Source organism: Panthera tigris, chromosome D2, assembly GCF_018350195.1.
Source record: "Panthera tigris isolate Pti1 chromosome D2, P.tigris_Pti1_mat1.1, whole genome shotgun sequence".
NCBI lineage: Eukaryota > Metazoa > Chordata > Mammalia > Carnivora > Felidae > Panthera > Panthera tigris.
In genome coordinates this window covers 3,294,530-3,320,151 of record NC_056670.1, presented here as the reverse complement: position 1 = coordinate 3,320,151, position 25,622 = coordinate 3,294,530, and the positions used below count along the sequence as shown (strand labels likewise).

The following is a 25,622-nucleotide window of genomic DNA, read 5'->3' as shown; positions in this document are numbered from 1 at the left end:
ACTGAAAGTCTTGTTAAGTCTAATGCCTAGAATCTCTCAGAAACACTTTTGTTGATTTATTTTCCCTGTGTATCAGCCATTCTTCCCTGTTTCATTCCAGTGTCCCAGGTTCTCTTAAAAGCTGGTCATTTCAAACAGTATTATGTGACAACACTGAACATCAGATTTCTTCCCTCCCCAGCGTCTGCTGAAGATGCTGCTCATTTGTTTTTCCAAGTAATGCTTTCTGAACTGATACCTCTAAAATATGCCTGCTTTGTCACGTGGGGCCACTGAATCCTGTACTCAGTTTAGTGTTTAGTTAATGATGGGGCAGAGATTTTTTACATACTTGGAAACAATAAGTATCCTAGTCTTTGTTTGGGAGCACTTGGCTGAAGTTAGATCACAGTTAGTCCTTAATTCTGCTGTTTAGAGCTCCGCCCTAGTCTTTTCTTTCTGCTTTGGCAGAAACTCAAGGTAAGCCAGATATGAAAACTTAAGACTTTCTCAGGTGTTTTCTGAAAATTCACACGCTACTATTCTTACTGTTGTCCTTCCAAGATTCCTACAAATATGTCAAAGTTTTTGCAAACCCTGTGGACATCATTCCTAACTTTCTTTTTAAGCTTACTGGTTAGCCAATTGCGTGTTCCAATTTTTGTCTATCGCTTCAGGCAGCAACAAAGTTAAAACACTTGCCTGTAATTGTTTTTGAGAAACTCCTTCCCCACTGCTCCCTAACCATCCCTCAAACAAGACGTTTTGTGCTGGGTGAAATGTGAGTTAGCCTTTTATATGGGTTCTTCTGGGAACCCACCAGCCAGGTCACATGATGTTTCTTTGGAAATGAGGCTTTGGAAGAGCTCCAGTTTTGTTCTGTTTTTCAAGAGACTGTCAAGATACTTTGGGAATGCAGGTTGTTATTTTTATTAAGTTTACTTATTTATTTTGGAAAAGAGAGACAGCATGTGTGTGTGTGTGAGCAGGGAAGGAGCAGAGAGAAAGGGGTAGAGAGAATCCCAAGCAGGCTCTGCACTGTCAGCACAGAGCCTGACATGGGGCTCGAACTCATGAACCATGAGATCATGACCTGAGCTGAAATCAAGAGTCAGACACGACTGAGTCACCCAGGTGTTCCAAGGTTGGTGTATTTAATGCTACTCCTGAACTAACTAGCAGGCAATGTGACTCAGGCAAATGAAAAATTCCACTAAGCTAAAAAAAAACACAACCAAGAGTCAGCTGTTTTTCTTGAATAAATGTTCCCTGGGTTGCTGTAAGACTTGGTTAATTCAGCAATTAATGATCCAAAATTATGATTTCACTTTTGTTTATACTAGTTTGTCACAGCGTTTAGGGAAGGGAAAATTTTCACAAGTCTTTCCTTGATTATTTTCAATGACTTCACCTGGAATAAGTCCTTAAATTATTAAAATATTAATCTAATATTACTTGTACTGTGATTTTATTATACTGAATGTAACAAGGACTTTCTTAAATATATAATTCAGTGTTTGTGAAATGGTAAGTACCCCCCAAAAATTCAGTTCATATAAATTTATGTCAGTTTTATGGAAAATTTTAGTTTACCATAAAATTCTATTTTGCACTTAATCATTTGAGATTTTATTGTCATTTTTGTTGTTGTTGTCCTTTAGTGAATGCTCCAACTTAAACCTAAATTTCATCGTCCTAATAGTAAAACACAGAAGGGGCATCAGTTAGGCTGACTATCAGAGTTTTACTTATTCCCTCCAAAAGTCATCCCATTTTGGGATAAAGGAATTTCCATTTTAAGGCAGGAGTCAATTTTGAGGGATTTTTTTTTTTTTGAGTTTTCAATCGCTTACACTCTGAATATCTTTCACTCAGAGTATCCCTGCTAATCCCATCCTTCACAGGTAGAATGGTATCATTTTTCTGTGAAGAAAGCCAATGGACACCTCTAGGAAATAGTGAATTGAGGTGACACAGGGTGAGGTTGTTGGGGATGATCAGTGGTAGAAGAGTAATTCCACCATTGACGATAGTTACGGTAGGACCAGTGAAGGAACTGGCAACAGTCCTTGGATGGCCCTTCTGCACACCTGAACATGCACTTCCTCCCATTTAGTAAGTAGACCGCCAAGAATGTGTGAGAGCAGTGGGGAGCTGTCCACATGAAGGCTGAGAAAACTAGCTCTGAGGGACCTGCACTCAGAACTACTGGGCGGGGGGGACTTAAGGAAAATGAAGAGGTCTTGCCAAGTAAGGAAAATCAGAGCCATGGAAATCCTGTTGTGTACGTTTCTCTGTGTGTGTGTGCTTCTGTTCTTACCAGTCTTGTCTAACTTAGGAAATGTGATTTTTCTTCCTAATGGTAATGGTGACATGAATTAACATTATTGAGCACTAGCTTTTTCCCAGGCATTATTACACATTTACCTATATTGAATCAAATTTTCAAAACCTTTTTATAGAAGGTCTGTTTTTAATAACTCCATTTTATTTATTTATTATTTATTTATTTAATGTTTGTTTATTTTTGGAGACACAGACAGAGTGCGATCAGGGGAGGGGCAGAGAGAGAGAGAGAGAGGAACACACAGAATCTGAAGCAGGCTCCAGGCTCTGTGCTAACAGAGGGGCTCGAACTCGTGAACCCCGAGATCGTGACCTGAGCCAAAGTCGGCCGCTTAACCGACTCAGCCACCCAGGGGCCCCTAACCTCCATTTTAAAGAGGAGCCATCCGAAGCAGAGAGATGAGTAACTCACCTAGCATTATATGATTAATAAGTGTTACAGTCAGGATTTGAATATAGTTCAAACTATCAGTACAAGGCCCCGTCCTCTAGAAGTGCAAATGCTATAAATGACATCATTTTATTTAACTTATTTGTAAAAACAAAGACAGTGCTAGAGGTTGTGTCTATTGTTTAGGACCATCCATCATCCTACATTGGTGGTTGGTGATACAGGCTGCCAATGCATCATTCTGCTCTCATTACTACCTTGGCTTCTCCATTCGCTCAGAGTAAATGACAAAGTCGATCAGCAGCATACTAGACTCTGTAAGTTCTGACCCCTCTGTGTCTCACCTCCTCTTTCTACTTCCTCTCACTCACTCATCTCCAACGCTCCTGGTCTCCTCGATGCTTCTGAAACCCAGCAGGCAAGCTCCAGTTTTTTATCTCCGCCTATTCTTCCAGACATCAACAGGGGTAACTGTTGTTACCTACTCACAGCTTCTGTGAGACTTTGCTCAAATCTCATCTGTTCAGTGAGGTGTGCCCTGATCATCCTATCGAATGCTGCAGTTTATACTACAACACCTCTCTGTGCTCCATTTTCCCCACAGTGCTGACCGCCTTCTCTCTTCTACAATAAACACATAATGCGTTTCTTGCTTGTTGCCATTGCTTCTGCCAGAACACCAGCTCCACGAAGTGAGGAATCTGTCTCCCTCCACAGAGTAGGTGCTCATTTATCAAAAGAAAAAATAAATATAATTTCTAAGAGTGAAAGAAACTCATGAACACCACTGGATTTCATCCCACCATGGGAAGCAGGCTTCTCCAACACTGGCTTTCAAGTTCATCCTTTGGACTTTACACATGCTGTCTCATCTTTCTAGGTAATTTCTCTCCTGTGTTCTACCTGGGAACCCTGACCCTTCTGTTGAAATAACTTTCTACGTAATTTTCTCTACCCCTCCCTAACCTAGAACTTTTACCTCTCACCTTTGCATCTATAGCATGTACCACAGTGACTGACATATGATCAAACCTCCAGTTGATGAAATGAACAATGGTTATTTCTTTTGATCTATGCTCCAGGCCCTTACAGACTTCAAAGACTGACGCTTATGTTCATAAGGACTTTTTAAAAATGTAATGATCTCATCTCTACCATGGGGTTATGATATGTGCACAGTTCTACACACCAAAGGCTTGAAACAGAACTGCTTTATTTTCTTTACAGACAGCATTTCTAAGTAGGATATAGGATCATATTTGGCAATCTGTCTGGTGTCTTGTAGGCTGCTGTATTGTTATGTATGTGCACATACACACAGACTAAAGGCTCAGGAGTTGAGAGTAGTGCTGAATTCCACTGAACAGTCATTCTGAAGCCCATTTCAAGAGCAACCCCTTTCTCACTAAGAGAGGTATGGTCTCCATGCATCTGTCTCTCTAGATACTCTAAACCATGAAAAGCAGCAACATCCATGTTTTAGCAAAAGCAATTTGGGAAGAGTGGCATAATCACATTCTCATCATTTTTGCTTCGGTGCAATTACCAGTCCATGTACAAGGATGAGCCAGAAGAGCTCCTGTGAAACTTTTCAAGGAAAAATCAGCCAAGGGTATAATGTGTTGTGACCCTTTGGGTACTCGTGATCCTTCTCCCATATGGTGACAAAAGCCCTTATTTAATTCATTCAGTTTGTCTCAGAATTACATAATTGTCTTCAACCAATGATAAAATACTAGTAGAGCAAACTGTACATTTTCAATGGATTTTTTTCAAATTTTTCTTAGAGAATTCTTTGTGCCGGAACACAGACAAAGTTACCAATATGTAGATTAATATCCTATTTTTTTAAAGTTGTTTCACTTCCTTAATGGAATTTTTCCATTTTTTGTTTAACACATCTCACTAAAGCTAATTCTGAGGGGAAAGATGTGGTTTTGTTTTGTTTTGTTTTGTTTCGTTTTGTTTTGTGAGAGAGTGCCAGAGAGCACAAGCTGGGGACAGGGAGAGGGAGAGAAAAATCTTTTTTTTTTTTTTTAACGTTATTTATTTTTGAGACAGAGAGAGACAGAGCATGAACAGGGGAGGAGCAGAGAGAAAGGGAGACACAGAATCTGAAACAGGCTCCAGGCTCTGAGCTGTCAGCACAGAGCCCGACGCGGGGCTTGAACTCATGGACCGTGAGATCATGACCTGAGCCAAAGTCAGACGCTTAACCGACCGAGCCACCCAGGTGCCCCAGGGAGAGACAAAATCTTAAGCAGACTCCACTCTGAGCGTGGAGCCCAACGCAGGCTGGGCTCAGCCTCACAACAGTGAGATCACGACCTGAGCAGAAAATAAGGGTCGTCTGCTTAACCTGCTGAGCCACCCAGGCACCCCCAAAATTATTATTTCTGAATTTATTTTTACATAAAAATAATAACTTCTAAGAAGGCCATCTTTGTTATTAAAGGTGTTTCCTTTGATTAGATACAACTATTTATGCATGATTCTACAACGATGAGTGAGAGTGTAAAATGTTACCAGATACGAACCAACAAGGATGGAATAGAGGATGCCTGGTCTATCTGCTGGTGGCTGAATGTTCCGGTCCTGGTCAACAGCTTGGATGGGCGGGGTAACCACGATGGGGTTCAGTTCTTCCTGGAAAAAAAAAATGGGAGCGTTTAGTCTCACTTTATTCTTAACGCCTCATGGAGAACTGACACTCAGATATTAGACATTACAGTCTGGACAGCTAGGCAATACCTGAACTAGTAGTTAAACTCAGCTTTCGAGATTTGAAATTTAACACATTAGACTAGTTAATTTTGAATTCAAAGAGGGAACAATGTGTCCTCAGGGTCAGAATGAAAAGTCATAGTAATTACACTATATCAGGGTTTTCTCCTAAGAGGAAGACGAGGAAGAAAGAGATCAATGAATTTGCATCTTCCCTAGATAATTAAATCAGAAGTATGAGGCTATCAAATACAATTTTATCTGTCTGTAGACAAGATTTGTAAGAATATTTACATTCTTTTTCTTCCTAACTCATATTTTAAAAATTACTTTTTAATTACATTTAAAATTTAAAAAATTAAAAAAATTACATTTAAAAATGTAATCACTTAATTACATTAAAAACAAAATTTTAAAAATCAATGCTTTAACTGAATAGAAATCAAAGCCCCATCACTGCAAATGTCATATAGTGAAATTGATTATATATTATGCATGTACGTACATGCATATAAATTTAATTTATAATTATATGCAAGAGGACTCTGTTTAAAATCATAATATATTTCTCTAAGCCAGTGTTTGCCAATGTGATGTCCAGTGGTATTCTGTTCCACTATCAGGACCGGTAAGCAGTTTTCTGTACAGGACCAGATAATAAATATATTTAGGCTTCGCTGGACAGAGAGTCTCCGTGTCAGCTTCTCAACTCTGACACTGTAACACAAAATCAACCAAGTGGGTATGACTATGCTGCAATAAAGCTTTATTTACAAAGACGAATGGTATGTAGGACAGAGTTTCTTGGCCCCTGTACTGAATGATCAATCATTATTTGTAACAAATATGCTGAAAAAACAAACGTGCACTCTTCACAGATAAGCTTGCGACACAGGATATGGAAGAAACTTTCAAAAAGTGAATCCACTTTCCTGCAGGTCTTTTCGGAGACTTTTGTGCTAATTTGCATAATGGCCATCTAAGAAGGGGGTGTTATTTGCACATTTTCTAGAATCATCCATTAACATCTCCTTGAACTCTTACATTGCCTTAGAACACAGTTTGAGAAATACTGCCTTAAGTCTCTGCAAGCCCTCAGTCCAAACATAATAGTAATTTTAAAGGGAAATAATGTCTATTTCAATATCTGACTTCACAGTCTAAGGAGTCACTGCAACGTTATTTTATATTATATCTTCTCAAATGAGAGAACCTTGAAACGTATCATGTACTTTTATATGAAATCAGTACTTTCTAATCTCAGCAGAAATGTAGAGTAGTGGCCTGCTGAAAAGAAATGCAAGAATATGAAACTGTAATGTGGAATACTTAATTGTGATTAAGTTATGGTAAGTTATATTAAACACAAGTATATTGCTAAAACATGTTAAATTTTTGAAGTTGAAATAATTAAAGGTAATCATTGAGCAAATATTTGGAGTTCACATACATCTTGGGGGTTCTGCAGACTTAAAAATCTCTAATAGGCTCTCCATAGCCTAAACGTTTTTAATATCTTCCTAAAAACAAAGAGCTCCTGGTAGGGATAACTTTGCAATACTGTATTCACCTTTTTCATGTGTCTTCAGATCCATGAAAATGTCAAACCAATATCAAAATCACTCCATTAAATCAGGATGACTACTGTTCTTTTGGTTGTTGTTCTTTCCGCACAATACAACACATCACAATACAACAGTCTTCCTCAACTCTTTCCCTTGTTCCCTATTTCTGTCCCTCGTTCTCCATTTCACTCTATCATTGCGTCACTTCTCTCTCACACACACCACACACCACACACACACACACACACACACACACACACACACACACACACCTGCCCAACAGACAATTTCCTTCCTCTGTAACCCTGTACTTCTCCTGACACTGAAAGCATCCAAAGCTCTTCAAGTCTGTATGTTTGAACACAGGAGTGGAGGGCTGATAGGTCATCCTAGACATTTGTCAAAGCAGCCTGATGGCGTTAGCCAAAGTCAGCATGCAGCCAAGCTACTGCAGTTCTGGTTCAACTAATAAATCTGTGGTGGGTCTTCCAAAAGTACAGTAGCATGCAGATCTTGCGAAGGGAATTCAACTCTCAGGATGTTTTGCAGTCCTGTCTTCCTTCCCATGGCCAGAGAAATATACTAAGGGATCCTAGACTCCTGCTTTTTGAAAAAACTTACCTAGAATTAAAAGAAAAAAAAACACACAAAAAACAAAAAACAAAACAAGAAAAAAAAAAAACTGCACCTGAGGTCTTCTGGGAGAGTGCTAAACATGACCAGATCACATTGGGTTTCTCTGCTGACACCTTTCTCTGCTCAGTGACCAACACATATACAGTTTTAGTTTGGGTAATGAGACACATAGTTTAAAATCCTCTTCCTGTACAAGTTGCTGGGATGAGAAATGGAGTTTCAGTCATATTTTTAAAAATCATATGAACAACAGGGGAAAAAAACTAAAAATAACACAATAAACAAAACCAAAAGGGAGGGAAAGGTTCTAATTAAATTCCTCATCGTTCATAGTTGGTTATTAATAAATGTATGGTGAGAACTGAAGAAATAAAAAGAAACAAGTGCTCCGTTTATAATTACGTGACATCTAGAATCAGAAGAATTGAAACTAGAAATACCAGCATGTGGCTGTCTCGGGAGAGTGGGCCTAGAAGTGAAGAGGGGAGGTGGGATGAAATGTATTTAAAGCCGTTCAGTCCTGTTTCACTGTGTAGTTTCCATACTCTGTACTATTTTTAATATTATAAATTAGCAAATTGTACTAGTGAGAATACAATAAATAAACCCTCTTGGTGAAGGCTTCAATGAGTTTCTGGAAATTTGGGAGTACAGTTGTCTTATATAACTTCTTAGGACTGATTTCTGTCTTTTCTTACAAAGACTAGCGACTTAAGAAAAATTTTTTCTTAGGCTACTGTTCATGAGGTTTGTTTTTTTGTTTTTTTGTTTTTTTGTTTTTTTTTTTTAGAAAATCTACGTTTAAAGGTGAAAAGGATGAATTCTCAGCTATGATTCCTAAGATTACCTCCCAAGTAGATTGGGGTGTTTGAATCTTGAGAATTTCTAACACTGGTAATATGTAACATTAAAGGATACTGTGTTTTGTGTAGAATGCTACTGTTACAATATGTAATGCAATTTTTTATAAAGATAAGTAGCATTTAAGCCAGAGTTGGAAAATGTAACATGGACTCATTAGAAGAAACAACATAATAAGATGCATCAAGTTTTGAACTTCTCCATCACCAAAAATCTCTGTATGGGAGATAGCCAGCCATTGGAAGGACATACAACTAACCAAGGAAATGCCAGCGAGAAACTATTCCTTAGAAAAAAAAGAATTTTATGGGGGAAAAAAACATGCAATCATTTATAATATTTGGCAAATTAATATCTACTTACTAAATACATTGATGTCAATTTGTATTGTACTGAATTTTCCAGCCTGGTAGCAGATCACCACACGGATCCAGACCTGAAGGAAACCGGCCCGAGGTGACCACTGCCAGAGCAGGCTCCCCAGGCCTTAGAAAAGGGGAAAAACTAGGAGACGCATTTCTTTTGAAGAACCATCCTCTTCAAGCAGACAGTAACTACTGCTCCGTTCCTCTCCCGCCCCCTTATTTCTCTTAGCTTCTAATTTTACCACTGGATTAGAGAAGAAGAATTATGCTGAAGAACTTGGAAATTCACCCATGGCCTAATTATGCTTGGGTATCCTTAAGGACAGGATTACAAGGTTCCCTTATGACCATATAATTGCAGTAATTGCTCAATTAGTCTTCACAGAAGGCTCTGTTGGCAGGTGCACACAAAATATCTAATAACCCACCGCCTAGCCTAGTGAGGAACTGTTTGCAACATATTTGCTTCATCAAGTTGAATTCCAGGAGACACATAAAAAAGGCATCCAAACACTGCAAAGCTCTTGGGCACCTTGCCCCTAAAGCAAATCTGTCTTCTCTGCAGAGAAGGCAGCCTTCTTTGTCTTTGAGAAGAACTCCTATCTTTGAGAAGAAGTCCCATCTCCTGAATTCTGTTTGTGCTGATGCGCACATGTTAAAAGTGCACAGAAGAGTGGATTCACATTTCACTGCTTTGAGTCCCCCGAGTTAAATTCCCTGACATCTTTAGTGATGGTGATTCCATATAAAGAGATTCATGTCGTGAAGATAATCATAGAAACTATTAAACAATAACGAAAAGATTGTCTCCAGTAGAAATGCTGCATAATTCTATGATTATAAAACCCAAGATTATTCCCCCAGGGACATAAGCTTCGTATCCAATTAGCTCTTCTGGAGGGGTGCCTTGTCTTTTCAGTATATCTAAGACAATGCTTTCAGGTTCAACTACTGAATTCTTTTTGAGAAAATAACAAGAGGCGATTGGACTGTTGAGGTACGTGAGGGTTAGTTACTCCTTCTACATCTTTTTTTTTTTTAATTTTTTTTTTTAACGTTTATTTATTTTTGAGACAGAGAGACAGAGCATGAATGGGGGAGGGTCAGAGAGAGAGGGAGGCACAGAATCGGAAGCAGGCTCCAGGCTCGGAGCTGTCAGCACAGAGCCCGACGCGGGGCTCGAACTCACGGACCGTGAGATCATGACCTGAGCCGAAGTCGGACGCTTAACCGACCAAGCCACCCAGGCGCTCCACCTTCTACATCTTCAACACCAGAATGAGAAAGCAAGTTTCAGTCAGAATGCTGCTATTGTAGTCTATGTATAGATATATCTGTAACTATTTATACACATAATAAATAAATGTATTGGCAAGCACAGAAGATTAAAGACACTGTTCTTCAATTGTATACTTTTGTTTTATTCTAAAGTATCTCTGAAAAAGTTTTTGAGATAGATTTTTTGTCATATATCCTGTGATGGGCTGCTGTATTCCAAAAGTGCATCTGACCATCCTTGCAATTGCATATTTGATCTATAGTTCTAATACCTACCTTGTTTACAAAACATTTCTTTGAGCCTTTGCCTTTGATATTTGTTTATTTGCTTAGACCTAATAAATGTAGTTTGAGAAATTTATTATTTTTTTTGAATTAGTTAAAGAAATTTATTTTATTTATTTATTTTTGTGATATTGTCTTTATTTTTTTATTTATCTTTTTTCAATATATGAAGTTTATTGTCAAATTGGCTTCCATACAACACCCAGTGCTCATCCCAAAAGGTGCCCTCCTCAATACCCATCACCCACCCTCCCCTCCCTCCCACCCCCCATCAACCCTCAGTTTGTTCTCAGTTTTTTAAGAGTCTCTTATGCTTTGGCTCTCTTCCACTCTAATCTTTTTTTTTTTTCCTTCCCGTCCCCCATGGGTTTCTGTTAAGTTTCTCAGGATCCACATAAGAGTGAAACCATATGGCATCTGTCTTTCTCTGTATGGCTTATTTCACTTAGCATCACACTCTCCAGTTCCATCCACGTTGCTACAAAAGGCCATATTTCATTCTTTCTCATTGCCACGTAGTATTCCATTGTGCATATAAACCACAATTTTTTTATCCATTCATCAGTTGATGGACATTTAGGCTCTTTCCATAATTTGGCTATTGTTGAGAGTGCTGCTATAAACATTGGGGTAAAAGTGCCCCTATGCATCAGTACTCCTGTATCCCTTGGGTAAATTCCTAGCAGTGCTATTGCTGGGTCATAGGGTAGGTCTATTTTTAATTTTCTGAGGAATCTCCACACTGTTTTCCAGAGTGGCTGCACCAATTTGCATTCCCACCAACGGTGCAAGAGGGTTCCCGTTTCTCCACATCCTCTCCAGCATCTAGAGTCTCCTGATTTGTTCATTTGGCCACTCTGACTGGCGTGAGGTAATATATGAGTGTGGTTTTGATTTGTATTTCCCTGATGAGGAGCGACGTTGAGCATCTTTTCATGTGCCTGTTGGCCATCTGGATGTCTTCTTTAGATAAGTGTCTATTCATGTTTTCTGCCCATTTCTTCACTGGGTTATTTGTTTTTCAGGTGTGGAGTTTGGTGAGCTCTTTATAGATTTTGGATACTATCCCTTTGTCCGATATGTCATTTGCAAATATCTTTTCCCATTCCGTTGGTTGCCTTTTAGTTTTGTTGGTTGTTTCCTTTGCTGTGCAGAAGCTTTTTATCTTCATAAGGTCCCAGTAGTTCATTTTGAGCAATTTATTTTACATAAATAATGAAACGTATGCTCAGGGATGTGTTTACAAGGATTATTTGTTGCAACAAAATACAACTTGCTTTCAAAAACTAAACTTTGTATGGAAGGGCTATATATGACAGACTTTTATAAACCATAAATCCATAACCTGATGAACTATCACCAAGTCGTATTTAATTCTAAATGCCATGACATTAAGAACTAGAATATCGTCAATATTTCAGAAGCCCTCTATTCTCCATATTTTCTATCAATCGCTCCTGCTCCTTCCACTCTAAAGATGGCCTGCTTTCTATTATCATAGATTAATTTCAAATAGAACTATACAATGTCATTTAATTACTGACTTTGTTCAAGTATTATTATGTCTTACCTGGTCGGCATGCATGTGGGAGTTAGGTACATCAAGTGTAGTCCCTGCACTCTCGTTTTAATGGATGTACTGTGTTCCATTAGACAGACACCCCCAACTTTGTTTCCTTTTCACACTGGTGATGGCGTTTGGGTTGTTTCCAGGGCATGCCGTGACAAACAGCACTATGTCCTTCTGCGTGTGTTCTTACACATGAAGGCGTTTGTGTGAAATATAAGAATATAATTGTCAGACACGCATATATGGGCTAGGTCCCTGCCGTTTTAAGTCTTCTAAACTTGTTGTGTGAGCTCACGTTCTATTGTGAGTGGTCCACTGCTCTGCTGACAGTTGTAAGTTTAGCCATTCGGTAGGTACGCATCGTTACCTCACAGTGATTTGAACTGTTTTAGAATGTTGGACATTTGTGAAGTGTTGTTTCATGTCTTTTGTCCGTTCTCCTACTTTGCCTTACTGGTTCATAAGAGCTCTCCATATATCACAGTGTAAGTCTTTATCAGCTTACTGTTCAATAAATATTATATCCTACTCTATGGCTTTTATTTAGACCCTATTAATGTTGTCTTGCTGAAGAAAAGTTTCTCATTCTCCCAGTTCCCCATTTTTCTTTCCCTTTATACTTGTCTATTTCCTCTACCCATCCACATATTTTGACCTGAGGTATACCTGATAATTTCCCTTATGCATTTCTATACAGAGAATATTGCACTCTTCCTTATTAAAATTTATCTAACACTCACTAGAACCATGTGTCTGAGTTTCCTTGCCTAGAACTTTCTTGAGAACAGAGATCGGTTGTATCGACAGCACCAGAAATACATGTGTTACACAGGCACTAAGAACTGTTGAATAAGAGACTTCTCAGTTCTGTATTATTCAGGGTATTCACGAGCCTCATTGACCTAGCCTTGCTCTCTGGGCTCCTGTAAGACATCCAAATACACATACTGAGGCTGTATGAGCATCTTTCATTCACAAAGAATACTACACCCACCTAAAGGGAAGAGTAAGGTGGCCACAAGAATTCTCAGAATACACAGATGTCGGCTCAAAGTGCTTCACAGCGATGGCCTTTGGTGTAATAAACAGTCTCTAAAACATTCCAGGAGACTGAGTGACGAGCTCCTGTATCCTAAGTAAAACATTCCAATCTTGCCAAATAAGTTGCAATATCACCTCTTGAGAAGTTGTTTAATCCCTCAGCATTTTAATCATAATTTTCATAGTGAAGTTAATAATATCTACATTTCATTAATTGGTACAGGGATTCATGAAAGACAGTATATAAATGAATAAAACAGTAAGGGCCATGCTTAGTAATGGAAGTCATTATAGATCGTAGTATTAAGATTACTTTATTATTTTAATTGTATTATATTAGCATTAAAATTGGCTTCAAGTTGTAAGCAGAGAGAGAGAGAGAGAGTGATGGGATTTCTTTCATTTCTAGCTGGAAGCTAATTTTACCATATCTTGCATATTTTTCTTGAAACGTGACACTGACATGAATTTTGAAGGTTTTATTTAGAATTGCATACCTGATCAAATGTTTGAGGGAATGAAGGGGGCCTATCATTACTATTTGATTTTAGACCAAGATTTAGATCTAAAAGCTGCAAAGAAAATTATCTAATGATTAGACTTAAACATAACTTTAAGATGGTGTATCACAGAGTTGAATATTCACTTAAAATGAACATTTCACTTTATTAAACAGAAGCTTCAGTGAAATTCTTTTCAGTGAATATACTCAGCTGCATTAGTTTTACATCCAATTTATAAACTCATTCCCTACACTTTGATTACAGAAAGTCTGCGATAATTCCCTAATTTATTAAGAAGTTCTTATGGAGAAGCGCTCAGTCACAGGGACTCAAAGTACAGGTACACAGGTTCATTTAGAATTCTTTTAATAAAGACATCTATTGATAAATATTAAGAGAGAGCTCGGACAGAAAACTCACATGTTAAACTATTCCGAGTGAGATATTCAAAATACCAAGAATCAGAGAAATTCAAGTATGCATAGCTTGAAGAAAGTAAATTTTGACCCATGTAGCAGAGGTGAGACTCGTGGAAAGGCAGGATATGGTTGCATCTGATGGAGGCTGGATAAGGGAGTTAGAAGAACCCACAATCAATAGGTAGATAGATAAATATATGACAGATTGACAGATAATCTAGGAATATTTTGGGGTGAGCCATTAAAGTGCCATAAAAACAGTATAGCTTAATTTTCATTATTATTACATAAAAATTTCACATAAAATTCCACAATTTTCACATTGGCCATGGAAGACATCTGTAGATACATAGCAAAAAATTATTTTCTTGTCTTTCTGATAAAGAAAAAAATCATCTTGGAGTATACTGTTAAGTACAAATACAAATAAAAACATTTGTGGGTCTATTTCTGGGTTCTCTGTTCTGTTCCATTGATCTAAGTGTCTGTTTTTATGCCAGTACCATACTGTCTTGATGATTCCAGCTTTGCAGTATAGCTTGAAGTTCAGGATTGTGATGCCTCCTACTTTGATTTTCTTTTTCAGGATTGCATTGGCTATTCGGGGTCTTTTTTGGTTCCATACAAATTTTAGGATTGTTTGTTCTAGCTCTGTGAAGAATGCTGGTGTTATTTTGATAGGGATTCCATTGAATATGTAGATTGTTTTGGGTAGTATCAACATTTTAACAATATTTGTTCTTCCTATCCAGGAGCATGGAATCTTTTTCCATTTTTTTGTGTCTTCTTCAATTTCTTTTGTAAGATTTCTACAGTTTTCGGGGGCACCTGGGTGGCTAAGTTGGTTGCATGACTCTTTGGCTCAGGTCATGATCTCGCTGGCCATGAGATCAAGCCCCACACTGGGCTCTGTACTGACAGCTCGGAACCTGGAACTTGCTTCGGATTCTGTGTCTCCCTCTCTCTCTGCCCCTTCCCTGCTCATGTTCTCTCTCTCAAAAATAAATAAACATTAAAAAAATTTTTTAAAGTACTCTATAGTTTTCAGTGTATACATTTTTTCACCTCTTTGGTTAGGTTTATGCCTAGGTATTTTATGGGTTTTGGTGGAATTGTAAATGGGATCAATTCCCTGATTTCTCTTTCTGTTGCTTCATTATTGGTGTATACAAATGCAACCAATTTCTGTGCACTGATTTGATATCTTGCAACTTTGCTGAATTCATGGATCAGTTCTAGTAGGTTTTTTGGTGCAATTTTTTGGATTTTCTGTATATAGGATCATGTCATCTGTGAAGAGTGAAAGTTTGACTTCCTCCTTGCTAGCTTGGATACCTTTTTTCCTTTGTGTTATCTGATTGCTGAAGATAGGACTTCCAATTCTATGCTGAATAACAGTGGCAAGAGTGGACATCCCTGTAGTGTTCCTGACCTTACAGGGAAAGTTCTCAGTTTTTCTCCATTGAGGATGATGTTAGCGGTGGGTCTTTCATATATGGCTTTTATGATCTTGAGGTATGATCCTTCTATCCCTACTTGAGAGTTTTTATCAAGAAAGGATGCTGTACACTCTCAACAATAGCCAAATTATGGAAAGAGCCTAAATGTCCATCAACTGATGAATGGATAAAGAAATTGTGGTTTATATACACAATGGAATACTACGTGGCAATGAGAAAGAATGAAATATGGCCTTTTGTAGCAACGTGGATGGAACTGGAGAGTGTGATGCTAAGTGAAATAAGCCATACAGAGAAAGACAGATACCATATGGTTTCACTCTTATGTGGATCCTGAGAAACATAACAGAAACCCATGGGGGAGGGGAAGGAAAAAAAAAAAAAAGAGGTTAGAGTGGGAGAGAGCCAAAGCATAAGAGACTGTTAAAAACTGAGAACAAACTGAGGGTTGATGGGGGGTGGGTGATGGGTATTGAGGAGGGCACCTTTTGGGATGAGCACTGGGTGTTGTATGGAAACCAATTTGACAATAAATTTCATATATTAAAAAAATAATAATAAAAAAAATAAAGATAAGTGTAATAGACATCAAAAAAAAAAAAAAGAAAGGATGCTGTATTTTGTCAAATGTTTTCTCTGCCTCTATTGAGAGGATCATATGGTTCTTGTCCTTTCTTTTATTGATGTGATGAATCATGTTAATTGTTTTGCAGATACTGAACCAGCCCTGCAGCCCAGGTATAAATCTCACTTGCTCGGGGTGAACAATTCTTTTATTACGTTGGTGGATCTGGTTGGCTAACATCCTGTTGAGGATTTTTGCATGTACCCAGAAATGGACTCACAAATGTATGGCCAACTAATATTTGACAAAGAAGGAAAGAATATCCAATGGAATAAAGACAGTCTCTTCAGCAAGTGGTGCTGGGAAAACCGGACAGCGACATGGAGAAGAATGAACCTGGACCACTTTCTACACCATACAAAAACCCAAAATGGATGAAAGACCTAAACATAAGACAGGAAGCCATCAAAATCCTAGAGGAGAAAACAGGCAAAAACCTCTTCGACCTCAGCTGCAGCAACTTCTTACTCAACACGTCTCCAGAGGCAAGGGAAACAAAAGCAAAAATGAACTACTGGGACCTCATCAAGGTAAAAAGCTTCTCTACAGCAAAGGAACAATCAGCAAAACTAAAAGGCAACCAACAGAATGGGAGAAGATATTTGCAAATGACAGATCACATAAAGGGTTAGTATCCAAAATCTATAAAGAACTTATCAAACTCAACACCTAAAAACCAAATAATCCAATGAAGAAATGGGCAAAGGACAGGAATAGACACTTTTCCAAAGAAGACATCCAGATGGTTAATAGACACCTGAAAAAATGCTAAACATCACTCATGATCAAAAAACACAAATTAAAACCAAAATGAGATACCACCTCACACCAGTCAGAATGGCTAAAATTAACAACTCAAGCAACAACAGATGTTGGCAAGGATACGGAGAAAGAGGATCTCTTTTCCACTGCTGGTGGGAATGCAAACTGGTGTAGCCTCTCTGGAAAATAGTATGGAGGTTCCTCAAAAAATTAAAAATAGAACTATCCTACAACTCAACAATTGGACTACTAGGTTTTTACCCAAGGGATACAGGTGTGCTCTTTCAAAGGGGCGCATGCACCCCAATGTTTATAGCAGTGCTATCGACAATAGCCAAAGTATGGAAAGAGCCCAAATGCCCATCAATGGATGAATGGATAAAGAAGATGTGGTATACATACAATGGAGTATTACTCGGCAATCAAAAATAATAAAATCTTGCTATTTGCAACTATGTGGATGGAACTGGAGGGTATCATGCTAAGCAAAATTAGTCAGTCAGAGGAAGACAAATATCATATGACTTCACTCATACAAGGACTTTAAGGTACAAAACAGATTGTAGGAAGGGAAGGGAAGCAAAAGTAATATAAAATCAGGGAGGGGAACAAAACATTAGGGACTCTTAAATATAGAGAACAAACTGAGGGTTACGGGAGGGGTTGTGGGGGGGTGGGCTAAATGGGTAAGGGGCGTTAAGGAAGAAACTTGTTGGGATGAGCACTGGTGTTGTATGGAAAACAATTTAACAATAAATTTCATATTAAAAAATAATAAATAAAGTTAAAAAAAAACAAATACAAAGAAAAAGTATTTTAAACCAAACAACCCAGTGATAGCCCACTGCCAACATGGTGAGGTATTTTCCATCAGTATTTGTCACCCACGTATCTATCATCTATTTACGTACATGATATTTCACCACTTTGCATGTACGAATTTTGCTATTTTACCTCTCACTACTTCATAATCATAGTTCTAAGCCAATAAATATGCTTCAAAAACACAACTGGCAACAATATGCAACCTCCACTAGGGTTATAAATTGGGCTTTAGTGTTGTACACTTGAGTTGCTTATATCGGATTTGTTATCCATTCTGTGTCTTTAATTCTATCCATGCGTTAGATTCCTGGATGCAGAATTTCTGGATCAAGGAACGAGAACATGTTGAACTCCTTTGTGCAAATTGCCAGATGGCTTTCCAGAAGAGAAAGTGTGAGAGACAGACTGTGATGGTTTATTTCCTCCTCAGTATTTATAACAGCACATATTTGTGAATGCTGAGGGTGATATATGCCTAGAGTATTGCTAAATATGTGTAAGGTTTAATTTTACATTTCTTTGGTTGCTAGCATAATTTATGTGATATATCTATTGCTGATTCTTCTGTTCATTTACTTTGCCTATCTTTTTTAATTTTGATATTTTAAAATTTTATTTCCATGGCATATGTGCATAGAGCAGAAATCAACACTTTGTTAGTAGTCTTACAATTTTTTTAGTGTGTTGTTTGCCTTTTAATGTTACTTGTGTTTGACATCTAGAAACTTGGCATTTTTATGTATTCAAATTTATCCCTCTTTCTCTGTTTGATTTCTGCTTAGTCTTTCACCATCTGAAGGTTCTCTAAATGCTGAATTCCATTTAGTCTCAGGTATTATGTTTCCAACATTTAAATTTAATGTTTCAGTCTATCAAGAAAGTTGTATACTAAGGACTTAATAGTCATCAAAATGTGGCTGGAATTTTAACTATTTTTTCCTTTTTTGTGAGCAAAGTAAAACTATTTGTACACTTTCTTTGCTTTCGCCCTTCTCCGTCTTAAATGGACATCAGCAGAAAATTCAATCCCTTCCCAAAACCAAATAATCCTGTTTCTATCATATTCTATTACACTGTTTTAATAGTATTAATTTGTCTATCACCACAAAGACTTAAAATAGCAATTCAGACCAGCTCTATCCTATAAGACCTGTGAAGTTCAGGAATGTGAGTGTGTGGAAAGCAGGCATGGAAAGGACGTACAATGACTTAAAATTAGGAACTGAATCCAAATAATCTGGGTTTACAGAAAACCAGCAAAAAAACTGGTCGAAAATGAATATGATGGCATTCCAAACAAGAAAATACCATGTCATTGCATTTGTCGTATCTAATTTGCGACAATTCTTCCTCCAGGTCCTAAACGCCCTCCCCACCCCGCCACACACACACACACAGCCAACTGCTGCCCTTGTTAATAAAATTTGAGAACTGAAACCACCTATTATTTGTATTTTACATTTCCTTTAAGAATTATTTTATATTCCTGCATTCAGTTACATATGTATTATATATATTATGTCATGTTTTATTATATATTATATTATATTACATATATTCTCTGTATATTGTATATATATATAGAGAGAGAGACAGACAGACAGACAGAGACAGCGAGCGAGAAATTAACATACTTAGATTAAAGTTTTGTTGGGTTATAGACTTTACTTTGTTTTACTGGTTTTGATGTTCACACCTAAACATTTATATCATGGTTTACTTCTTTCTAAATTCTTTATTTTTATTCAACAGTCAAGTGACATAAGTCGCTGAGTATTTTTTCAGTAAGAACCTGTGAGTCCTTGCAGCTGTGAGAATGGCAGTTGTTTCACACTTGAATGAAAATATGACTGAATTTTATATTCTCCCTTCATAAAGTTTCTTCCATAGGGGCTCCTGGGTGGCTCAGTCAGTTCAGAGTCTGACTTCAGCTCAGGTCATGATCTCGCAGTTCGTGAGTTTGAGTCCGCATCGGGCTCTGTGCTGACAGACACAGGTTCTGTGTCTCCCTCTCTCTCTCTGCTCCCTGCCTGCTCATGCTTTGCCTCTCAAAAATGAACAAACGTTAAAAAAAATTAAAAATAAATAAATAAAATTTCCTCTATTGTCTCTCTTGGAGCAGATTTCTGAATTATAACTAATATTTTCTTTCTTTGTTAATTTTTTTTACTATCCAATAGAAATTTGCTTTTATCTTTTATTTTAATTTTTTAACATTTATTCATCTTTGAGGGACAGAGAGTGAGTAGGGGAGAGACAGAGAAAGAGGGAGACACAGAATCAGAAGCAGGCTCCAGGCTCTGAACTGTCAGCACAGAGCCTGATGCGGGACTTGAACCTACCAATAAGGAGACCGTGATCTGAGTGAAGTCAGACACTTAACCGATGGAGCCACCCAGGCGCCCCAAAATTTGCTTTTATCTTGAAGTAAACATAGCATACCAGCCTTTTCTAAGTATTGGTCTCCTTACCTTCACTGTGTTTCATGGTTTGAACATTTTCAATCTGCAAACCTAGGTGTTTTATAAAATTTCGAAGATTTATTCTCATTCATTCTATGGTATCTTTGTTACTGCATTTGGCCACTTTACCCAATGCCTTTGTCAACACCAATTAGTTATACTTCTATTTGGCCATCTGATGGTTACTGTCTTATCCCCCATGGACCTTTGGGCTCCTGGAAGGTACCCCAGGAGACAGGTGCATGGCAGGGGCAGTATTCATGTGTCCACGAGGACCACACAGGGTCCTGCCTCTCAAGTTCTCTAACTTCTGTGAGCTTCACCCTCTGCTGGTCCGTAAAGTAAATAAAGGAGTTCTAGTTTTTTCCCTGAGCGGGTTGGTAATTAACTGAAGAAAAGTTTAATCCTTATCACATAGCTCCTAGCAAGTGCTAAGTATTAACAGTTATTCATTATTAATGATGCCTTCTTCATTCCTGCATCTTTAGTCCTCTTTTTTCTGTCTTTAATCTCCTTAGTTTTACTTTCTTCTCTTTGGTCACATTGTATTGCATTCTTTACTGAGTTGTATTTGAAACAAACTTTTTTTAATAAATAACTTGTTTCTTATAATACATTTTTGAAAAAATTAATGTTCATTTACTTTTGAGAGAGAGCGAAAGAGAGAGAGAGAGAGAGAGAGAGCGCAGTGAGAGAAGGAGACACAGAATCTGAAGCAAGCTCCAGGTTCCTAGCTGTCAGCTGCGGGGCCCGAACTCAGGAACCACGAGATCATGACCTGAGCTAAAGCTGGACACTTAAACAACTGAGCCATCCAGGTGCCCTTAAAAAAAATTTTTTTTTAACCTTTGTAGATATCAACTATGGTATTTTTAATTTAATAGACCATACAGATATGTAATATTAGCTAAAAAAAGATATTAGTGGCATTTTCCAGTTTTATTTAATCTGATATTGTGGAAAATTTTAAACATAAAACCCATTTGTGTATCAGCTCTAGGAAAAGTATACCAGCAGCAATTATATCCACACTGCCATTTTTCTTTGCAGAAACATTCCTGAGATTAATAAGATGGGGAATATAAATAAGTAATTTTAGATGGCCAGTTTCATCGTACGTATTATATCCTAGGCATTGAAGAAACTGAACTTACCCTATTGGATGTTCATTTGGAACACAACATGCCTTCAACTCTTGATCTGTTTCCAGTTAATGAAAGGTGAATAAAGCAAAAGAAACATCCTCTTGTTTCCAACAGGACTCTCACCCAGAGTTATCCTTCACGACTTAATCAGCAAGGAGAAGAATTTGTAAAGATTACACCAGCCTCCTCTTGACAAACAGGAAATCTATAAAAGGCCACTGACACGGAAATACACACCAGGAGACACGAGTACAAGGAGCTCCTAATTCTTTATAGAGCTCACGCTACGGGGATTTCCTGACAATATGAGGCGAGAAAGAGAAAGGCTCGTTGCATGACAGGTGTAGCCATCCTGTTTCTCTTCACGGACTGTGTCCGCCTCAGGTCACAGAACAGAATAAACACGAGGTCTGGTTCCCATGCGCTCTCATCCCGTTCCTGCGGCTAGCTTCTTGCTTCTGAATCGCAAACAAAATATGAACTTCCCAAAATGAAACCAGCGACATTTACATGCCCAGCGCCCTGAAGGACCCTGGAAAGTCTGGGCTCTTTTTGTGGAAACACAGACTGAAACCCTTGGTTTTACTGTTTGAAGAAGTATGACCCAGGCTGGTTTTCAGCTACTTTGTCCTCACAACAGAGGCTACTTAAACCACAACAGGGGAGACCTCAGTAGCTGGATACAGGTGCCTGCAGGGCTCTGATGGATGCTTCCTAGGTCTTTTTCAAATAGCATTGCTGATCTTGCTCACAGGGTCTCTGGAACCATCTGCCAAGCTTCCCAACTTGTCTTCAGAGCTTCAGTGAAATCGTTTTTTCCTTCCCTTGTTCCCGTGCTGGTAGCAAGGATGTCTTCCACACAGAATGTGCTGATTTGCCACCATGTTGACAATTTTCAAAGTGTGGGTACAGGAATCACACTTGACAGGCCTGACTCCACAAAGCAAATTTGATAGTAATAGGTGAGGGTAGCTCTAGGTAATCTGCCTCTGGAAACACAGCTCAGGAAATTCTTGTGTAAAGATTTATGCAAACCACGTGCCCCCTTCTAACCGTTTCTGACAATCTGTCCCAAATCCTGACCCTGCGCAAAGTCCCTTGGGGTGTGGTTTGTGCAAGCCACCTCCTTAAAACCTTATGAACAACAATTCACACCACACTGGAACTCACACGCTTTTGCAGCTCTTGTCCCTGAGGACTCCTGTAGAAGTTCTATCTATTCTTTTCATGTTTATTTATTTTTGAGAGAGAGAGAGAGAGAGAGAGAGAGAGAGAGAGAGAGAGGGAGAGAGAGGAGAGGAGAGGAGAGGAGAGGAGAGGAGAGGAGAGGAGAGGAGAGGGAGACACAGAATCTGAAGCAGGCTCCAGGCTCTGAGCTGTCAGCACTACAGCACTTGAACTACGAGATCATGACCTGAGCTGAAGTCGACGCTTAACTGACTGAGCCACCCAGGTGCCCCTGTATTTACTCTCATTGTTGGAAACCATGATTGTCTTATGATGTAATGTTTCCGAATATCAAAACTTAATAATGGTAAGCCTACTTTCGGGATCCTGTTGCTGTTTATTCCTCAAATTCCAACTCAAAGTATTCAAACTACTAGAAAGGCATCAGAAGACACACAGACCCACAACTTAACGAAAGTGTACATGCTGCTTTTCAACTGAAGTAAACTGGTAGAAGGTTGGGAATGAAAAAGAGGGAAAAAGTGCAGATCTCAATGGAAAAAGAGTTTGAACTATTCCACAGGGATCAGTAAAGAACAAGGAAACTCCTAAATATTTTTGTTTTACGTGATGAGGAATGGATGGTCAGCTTTATTTACTTACAAAATATTTGAGATTGGTTGTTCAACCCACAACTACTTATTGAAAGAAAGTGAAAAGAAATGGAATCACACTTACTGATATTCTGGCTGTGCCGGGTTCTCTTTAATTTTCACAACATCAGTGTTTTTCTTTTCTTTCTTTCTTTTTTTTAAATTTTATTTATTTGAGATAGAGAGCTATAGAGAGCAGAGGGGAGAGGGGCAGAGGGAGAGACGAGAACCCCAGGCAGGCTCCACACTCAGCATGGAGCCCGACGCAGGGCTGGATCCCAAGACCCTGGGATCACGACCTGAGCCAAAACCAAGAGTCAGACTCTCAACCGAATGAGCCACCCAGGCACCCCTTCACAAGAGCACTGCTGAGAAACCCATTACAAGCCTCAGGAAACGTGCACCCTGAGGAGCAGTCTGGGCCCTTGGGTACCCCGCTGTCCAACTGCACCCTCCCATGTCCATGTTCCTCCCCAGCAGACTCAGGCATCTCTGGCATTCTTTATTTTTTCTTTTTCTCCAAAAATGTTTATTGACAAAAAAAAATCAATATATAATAATGATTTTTTTTCTTTTTTGGTAATACAGATATGTTAATGAGGAGAGTGGAAATCTTTTCTCAGGGAAGATAAGATTTCACTTAACTGGGGTTCAATCCTAGTGGTTCTCTATCATCAAGCAGGTTGCAAATGCTCATCTGTAGCACACTCCCTTCCCTCCCAGGCCAAGTCCAGACTTGGCCTCTGGGCTATAGTTTGCCAAACCAAGGTCCAGTGCCTGAAGTCTATATTCTGAAGCTTGGTCTGCAAAAGGTTTCCAAAAGGTGGCTCCAGCCTACTCCCTTTCCGTACATATTTGCCATTGCTTCCATTTGCATACTCTTGCAGCCAAACCCAAAAATGTTTACGACTGACTGTAACCCACCTCACTCCCTCCGTCCACCTCTTGGTCCCCGCTGTGCCCTCTGTGACCTCCTAATATCCAAAAAGTTCAAGGATCTGCTCAAATGGCACCTCCTTCTTGAGGTTCTTCCTGACCCTCCAACTAGAGTTGATCTTTCCTTCCTCTGAATACTCACAGAACTGGTATTGCTTGTTTCTGATCACCTGTAGTTGGATTTTTTAAAATTTTATTTATTTATTTTGAGAGAGAGAGAGCACGGGGGAGGAGGCAGAGTGTGTGTGTGTGAGAGAGAGAGAGAGAGAGAGAGAGAGAGAGAGAGAGAGAGAGAATCCCAAGCAGGCTCTGTGCTGTCACTGCAGAGCCCGACAGGGGGCTCGATCTCTTGAACTGTGAGGTCATGACCTGAACTGAAATCAAGAGTCGGATGCTTAACCCACTGAGCCACCCGGGTGCCCCCACTTGTACACGCATATTCTCATACTAGACCCTCAGATCCTTGAACATAAGGTCTACATCTTGTTCATTTTTGTGTGTCCCTCAGTATGTGCCTAGAGAGATGTGCAGCAGACAGCTGCAGAATTCCAAAATAAGCATGGAGGGAAAAGGGCTCCTATGGGATGCTTCCTGCTATGGCTGTTCCTGAGTCACCCACCCCTCTTCTGTGCCTCTGCTGCCCGGCTCCCTGCATCAAATCCCCTCTGTGTAACTAGGTGCCATGGGCTCTGTTTCTCTTAGTGGCCCCTGACAGATGTGATCAACCTGAGCAGTGCACACAAAGCAGGAGAACGGAGCACCCAGCCACCCATCGAAGCACAGGGAAGGGAAACATGGAGACAAAGATGTCTCCTGAAGCAGTAAGTTACACAGGAGTTTTCCACAAGTTTTACTTTTCCTTATTAAACTAACTCAAACAGTTCCACTCCCAGGGTTTTTACATCTGCTATCTATTTAGCTTTCTACCTCACAAGTCAGGTTTCAAAGCCTCAGAGAAGCCCTCCCTGACTGCTCTACCTATGAAAACTCCTTCATTCATTCCCACTCATCATATCACTATTTGTCATGTTCTCCACGGTATATAGCAGTGTTTATATACACTTATATATAAGTTTTTATACATATATATATATATATATATATATATATATATATATATACCGTGTTCTCCACGGTATATAGCAGTGTTTATATACACTTATATATAAGTTTATATACACTTATATATAAGTTTTATAGCCTTATTTCCTTATTCATTTAACGTTCAATGTTCTCTCTGTACTAAAATGTAAGTTCCTTACAGGTACATGATCACAATCTCTGTATCTCTACCATCCAAAATATTGCCCTGCAATAAAAGTCTTTTTTATTCTCTTATTCCCTTTTATTCTCTCTCCCCTCTCATTGTGATAGATACATCTATCTATCTATCAATTAGATGTATAGATACATCTATAAGTGATGGAATGATTCTTTTTTTGAGTGATGAAACAGTAAAAAAAGATTTCCTTTGTCAAGGAGTTAAAATATAACTGTAAGACAAAATCAATTAATATTAATATAGAGCTAATAATTAAAGGCACATCCCAATGGCACTTTCTACTAATTATTAAGAGGGCAGAGGGTAGGGTGCTAAGTGTAAACCCTAGTCCTGTCAACATAC

The 25,622-nt window shown here is 38.7% G+C and overlaps 1 protein-coding gene across 1 annotated transcript in view; it reads right to left on the bottom strand.

Annotated features, from left to right (window-relative positions):
- Positions 1 to 25,622, bottom strand: part of PCDH15 (protocadherin related 15) — an 833,394-nt gene that overhangs the window by 376,984 nt on the left and 430,788 nt on the right. The window contains 1 exon segment of the mRNA XM_042960326.1: positions 5,254 to 5,362. Within this exon segment, the coding sequence (XP_042816260.1) occupies positions 5,254 to 5,362 (109 nt within the window).